Here is a 6,480-nt window from a genome sequence, read left to right on the forward strand (position 1 = left end):
AGATCAGTCGTACCTTCCTTAGTAGACACGCACGCCTCTGTATTAGTATACAACTGAATCAAAAAGTTTACAAATTTATAGCTCAACCCAATCTTCAGAAGTTGACTCCATAAAAGATCTCTATCCAACGAATCAAATGCCGCCGTCAAATCAACGAAGAAAGCGTAAAATTTACCTCGTTTCTTCCTTAAAGACTTCTGTATTAAAGCATGTAAAACAAAAATATTATCCAATGTCGAAAAACCAGCCCGGAAACCAGCCTGGAAATCAGAAAATATCTCAAACTTATTCAGCCAAGATATCAAACGCATACATAAAATTTTACAGAAAACTTTAGATATTGTCGGTAGTAACGAAATTGCTCTATAATTATCAGGTAAATCTCTAAGACCCTTTTTAAATATAGGAATAATCTTACATATGCACCATTCTAAAGGAATCATCCCTGATTGATAAACATTATTAAACAGACCTACCATATATCCAATCAGATCTGGGAAATTCTTATATAGTTCCACCAGTATCCCATCAATACCTGGAGCAATACCATTTTTCATAGAAGTTAGAATCTTTTTGACTTCCTGTTCTGTTATCTCCGTATCCAACAGCTTGTCCTGCCAATTCATACACCAATTATATATAGACATATCAGGTAAATATTTACTAGAATGAAATTTCTTTGAAAAAAAAGCTACCTAATCAAGATCTGGAAGCTCCCTGTATTTACTCTTAACAACGAAATTAATAAATCGCCAGAACTGCTTACTATCACCAGACGCCAAATTCTTATTGATCTTCTGCAAAAAAAGCTTTTTCTTAGCTCTACATAAATTGCGAGTCACATTACGTTCTTTAACAAAATTCTTAACTGCAACACTATTTCCACACTTTGACCGTCTCATCCTATTCAACGCCTGATTTCTTCTTGCAATACTCAACTTACAATCCATATCAAACCACACAAAATTGGAAAATCCAATTGGCCTTTGACACCAATCTGAAAACGAAGATTTAATTAAATGAGTTAAACCTTCCAACGTTAATACTGACTGACTCTGAATCGCACCTAATAGTTCCCTATACTTATAATTTATCTTCTCACTACCTTCTTCCCTCCAAAAAATTCTCTCACTCTTACTCTTATACTTCTTAAATGATTTTCGAATTTCCTTCTTAGATTTACAATCTAAGACTACACTTATCGGAAAATGATTACTATACACTTTATCTAATACAGAAAAACTTGTTACAATAGATAATCTATTTAACTTAACCAAAGCCAAATCAATTACAGAGGAGCCTATATCACTCACATATGTATAATAACCTTTAGATATAGATGAACCTCTACCATTTAAAACAATATATCCCGCCTCTTCACAAAAATCTAACACCAATTTTCCACGATTATTTAATACTGTATCTTTTGATGACCTCAACATCCAATCCTGATCAATATTCTCATTACTTTCATAAATCCATTCCTGCAGTTCTACTCCAATGCGAGCATTAAAATCACCAATTAAAAAGTCTATCTTATAACAATTAACCAACCTAGCTACCTCTGTCCAAATAGAATTCCATAATACAGGTCTTATATACATAAAACAGAAAGAAATTACTATAGGCCCTATAGACAATTCCACAACAATCCAATGCCTATCTTTTTCCAAGATATTTACTTTCCAAGAGTTAGACAATAACAACAACCAGCCACCAATACAGCGACCTCTATCAGCCTCTCGATAACCTGCCTCCGAAAAAACAGAAAATTTATCCATATTTTGCAAATTGGGAATAGCAGACCTGCCATCCCACCACGTTTCCATTAAAAAAATTATATCAAAAGTATACAAAAAATTCCAAAAAGAGATAGGCTTATTTACAATACCTTCACAATTCCATGAAAGTACCGACGTACCTATTCCCAGTCAAGTTGACATTTGTTCTTCCATTTTCTTAGAAACTATATTATATTTATAAATTTTATTATCAACTTTAACCGCATTTCTATTATTTAAATAAGTAATTGAAGCACCCAATCTCTTTTTTTCTCTTGCGAAATCATTCATTATTTTCCTTATGTCTCTAGTTAAAGGAGGAAGGTCATCCATTATAAATATCCTCGTTCCTTTTAATTTAAATGCCGCTCTTTTAATCTTACATTTATCACCATAGTCAAAAAAACTACAGTAAATCAACCTAATACTATCTTTCCGTTGTTGACCCAATCTATAGCACTGCTCTAAACGAACATTATCAACACTTAATTTATTTTGAAAAAATTCCAATACTACATCTTTAACTTGTAAGTTATCATCTTCCGACTCAGGCAAACCAAAAATTATTAAATTATTACGCCTTAAAAAACACTCAAACCGCTCCTGACTTAATGTAAACTCGGCCATTTTGTTTTCCAAATCTATTCTATCGTCCGATAGAATCTTACCGGTATCGTATGTAAATTTTTTCTCTAAATCTTCTAATCTAGTTTCTATATTAACAATAGCTTCGTCCAAATTTTCTACCCAGGAGTAGATTCTATCAATCCTAGCAATCATTCCTTCCAATTTCTTATTCTGCTTTAAATTTAGCTGAATAAGTAACGATATCCCATCCTTAATATCAAATTCTCCTTGAAGTAACTCCAAGATACTCGTCTCCTCCAATGGGTCAGAATGAAAAATATTTGATCTACTATTCGACTGACTTACAGGTGAATAAGTCTTCCTTTTAGACATGACGAAACAAACCAGTGAGCTTACCTGCAGAAGAGTAAACAATTATTTATAATATGCCCAAAAGCGCCGACCATAAACGCTGCCAACTCTCAAACATTAAATCGTACACTTAAATAGTTAATTTACACCTCCTGGTGGTAAGCATCTGCAAAAGAGTAAACAATTATTTAAAATACGCCCAAAAGTGCCGACCACAAACGCTGCCCTACACATATATATTTTTTTCATTAAAATTTTATACTTTTGTGTATATATACAGGTATCTCTCTTATAAAACGTTAGATATGTTCCAAAAAAATGATGTATTATGTGAATCTGTACTACATGAAACAAAGGACTAATGTAAAACATAAGGTTATGTTCCAGAAGTTAACAAAAGTATACTATTCTTTTTTGTTTATTAAAGGAATCGATAATTTATTTCCTATCAATAATTGAGTTGTTGATTTTGAAAATGGGGCAAGTCCATTTTATATTGTTTGCTGGATATTTAATGGTTTGCATTTGAATGAGTTTAAAAATATTCTTAAGCAGTAATAGATTTATTTTATATTTTTTTGGTTGTATTTGATGTAAATTTAATATGCAATAATGGTTATCCATGTTAGATGAAAAAAAAATCATGGTTTTGTTATGCATCAATGGACTTGCCTCATTTTCAAAAGCAATGATTTGTTGAAAACATTGCTTTTCTTTGAATGGAATATAGTTATAATAACAAAAAATTGAATATTTTATTTACTTACTTATTTATTTCAACATATACTTTTTTGAAAAGCTACTATGAAACACAAAATTAATTTAATTTTATAGGAAAAAGTGGATAACATAAGAAAATATATTCAGTAATAAGTTGCATGCACATAATTATATTTCTTAGTTTAGATGGTGCAGATTTTTAAAGTATTCATGATGAATGGGTATATAAAGTGATAAATCATATCTTCATATTTTTCTTTAGAGTGGACTTGTATCACTTTTAAAATCAACTCACTGTAAATATTGTTGACGATACAAATTACTAGTAACAAATTTATACTTATACAGGTATACCTCGCCTTACGTCGGTAATTGGTTCCAGGAAAACGACGTAAGTCGAATTTACTTGTCTCCGAATCTACTTGTCTCCGAATCTACTTGTCACTAGGCTAAACTATAAATTACTATTCCCAGTTCTTTATTTTATTTATTAATGCATTTTTAATAATATATGGTTAATAAGAATCTATTTTAAGCTTACAAACAAATAAATTTTAGTTTTTAATAGAGTACAGAAAAAAGTAATCTAAATTTATGAATGCATGTACTGTACTGTAAATACAGTACATACTTATAAATGTGTATATTTTAATATGATTTTATGTGCTTTAAACGCTTTTCTAGTGATATTACGACTTCAATATTTGTGGCGGACGGACGTAAAGTCGAATAAAATGACTTAAACTTGATTTTTATTTTTTCGTATATTTTTTTGACAAACGACGTATAATCGGGAACGACGTAACTCGAAACGACGTAAGTCGAGGTATACCTGTATTCAAAGATATTTATTGTGAATTCATTAAAAACATAAATTTTATGTTAATTTGTAATAAGAATTAGCTTTAATTATTTTTTTCACAAAATGGACTTCTCCTACTTTCAAAATCAACAGCTCAATTAACTAACAAGCACAATTAAAAGCACTGTTAATATTAATTTTAGTTAAACAAGGGCATTTGCTTTTTCAAAGTACTGTAGCATCATCATCATTTGAGCATTTTTGTTGATCCTGATCAGAAATATCAGCAATATCTTCATTGTTTTATTTTTATCATAATTTTCCTAATGATGGAAAAAATAAAAATATGTTATTAATCAACAATTTGTTTTAGCAGGTGATATTTGTTTAGTCAAGTATTAAGCAATTTTTCTTTCTTCAGAATTTGTGCTCAATACCAAGTTATTCCAGTTGGGAACAGTTTGAGTATGGAGATACTGCCATATTTTGTTTGTCATTTTTGCAAATGATTACTTCCCTATGCTTAAAAAAAATTTAATAACACTGACTTAAAATTGTTTAAATAACTTTACTAAATACAAAGATTAATGTATAAAAAGAAAACACAGTGACAGTCTTAAGTGATAAAGTCTGAAAGCAATGACAATGACACCTGGTTGATAGGAAAGTTACCATGGAAGAAAAAATTGTACTATCAGTTTCAATTAAAGTAAAACTGACAAAAAGCACAAAACAAATTGAAAATTTTCAATATTCTAAAATCTGTGGGCAAATTTGAGATAACATGCGTGCTTACTTAAATAAATAAATAAATATCAAATAATGAAGTTTACACTTAAAAATTGTGAAATTTTGTATGGAGGATTTCCAAAACTGTGTTAGAGCAAAATCGTCTTGTAGAAGTACTGCCTTGTGCAAGGGATATCTGTACATACATAGACATATACATACAGGGATTCTCAAATTATGCATGAGTTGCATTTTAAATCAAGCATTTTAAATTGAATGTAATTTGAGCAAAATTTTTTATTTGAAGTAATAATCAATGCAGTAATTGCAGTCTGTGTGTGATCTAATTTTGCTAGCATGCCATAAATATGAATGGTGTTAAAACTGTTTAATATTTTTAATACTATTCTTAAGAATTGTCAATTTTACTATTCATATGAAATATTAAAATTAATATTCATTATTCAGGTGTAATGATATATTAATTTTATTAATTCTGTTTTAATTTAAATATATTTTATTTGTGAATATAGCAAAAATATTTGATTCTGAGAATTGTAAGGTTAATTTTATTTATAAATTTTTTAGGTAATAGATACAGTCAAAAATTTGAAAGATAAAGGTCGTGTAACATGCAGTATGATGTTATTTGGTCATGGAGATGGTGGTGGTGGTCCCACAGAAGATATGCTGGAACGACAACGTCGATTAGAGGATGTTGATGGAATACCTAAGTAATAAACAATAAATATATTTTTAAGATTCAAATTTATTGTTTTTACTTTATTTATTAAACATTTGGTAATATATTTTTATATTTAGCATTTCAAAATTAATTGTTATTTGAAAGTTTACTTTTATTTTGATTTCTATAATTTCATTTAATACTCCAGAATGTCAGCCTTTATTGCTGTACAAAAGTTTTGTACAGTCTTTATTGCTTTATTTACAATGTACAAAACACATGCACTGAAAAAATTAGCAAGTACACAGAACTTACCCAGGAAATAAGGCATCTGTGGAGGATGGATAGGGTGCTTATTGTACTTGTTGTACAACTCTTCTCTACAGGTATCATACCCCACACACTACACAAAAGGTTAGGAACATTACAGTTGAGTAGAAACACATACATTATCTTACAGAAGACCATTATATTGAATACATGTCATATTGTTAGGAAATTCCTGAATACAGACACACACTGACACACTTATTTAATTTTAGTCTTGTTTTGGGTGTTCTGTGTACAGCATAGTACACAGAAATCAGTTTCAACCAAGTATAACCCACTAAACCCAACATAATAATAATAATAATAATAATAGACAGTATTGGAAAACAACACGCACAAAATGTACTACGACAGAGCCATAATCACAGATAAAACAATTTACCACAACAGACCAGACATCACACTCATTGACAAACACAATAAAATCACATACATTATAGACATAGCCATTCCAAACACTCACAATGTACAAAACACATGCACTGAAAAAATTA

At 29.8% G+C, this 6,480-nt stretch overlaps 1 protein-coding gene across 1 annotated transcript; it reads right to left on the reverse strand.

Annotated features, from left to right (window-relative positions):
* Window positions 1-1,931: 1,931 nt before the first annotated feature.
* LOC111617222 lies at window positions 1,932-2,741 on the reverse strand. The gene has a single exon (XM_023358551.1). It carries the CDS (start codon window positions 2,739-2,741, stop codon window positions 1,932-1,934), a length of 810 nt encoding a protein of 269 aa, XP_023214319.1.
* Window positions 2,742-6,480: the final 3,739 nt, after the last annotated feature.

The sequence above is a fragment of the Centruroides sculpturatus genome, unplaced genomic scaffold (genome assembly GCF_000671375.1).
Source record: "Centruroides sculpturatus isolate CEXI.00-Female unplaced genomic scaffold, Cexi_2.0 scaffold2936, whole genome shotgun sequence".
Lineage (NCBI taxonomy): Eukaryota > Metazoa > Arthropoda > Arachnida > Scorpiones > Buthidae > Centruroides > Centruroides sculpturatus.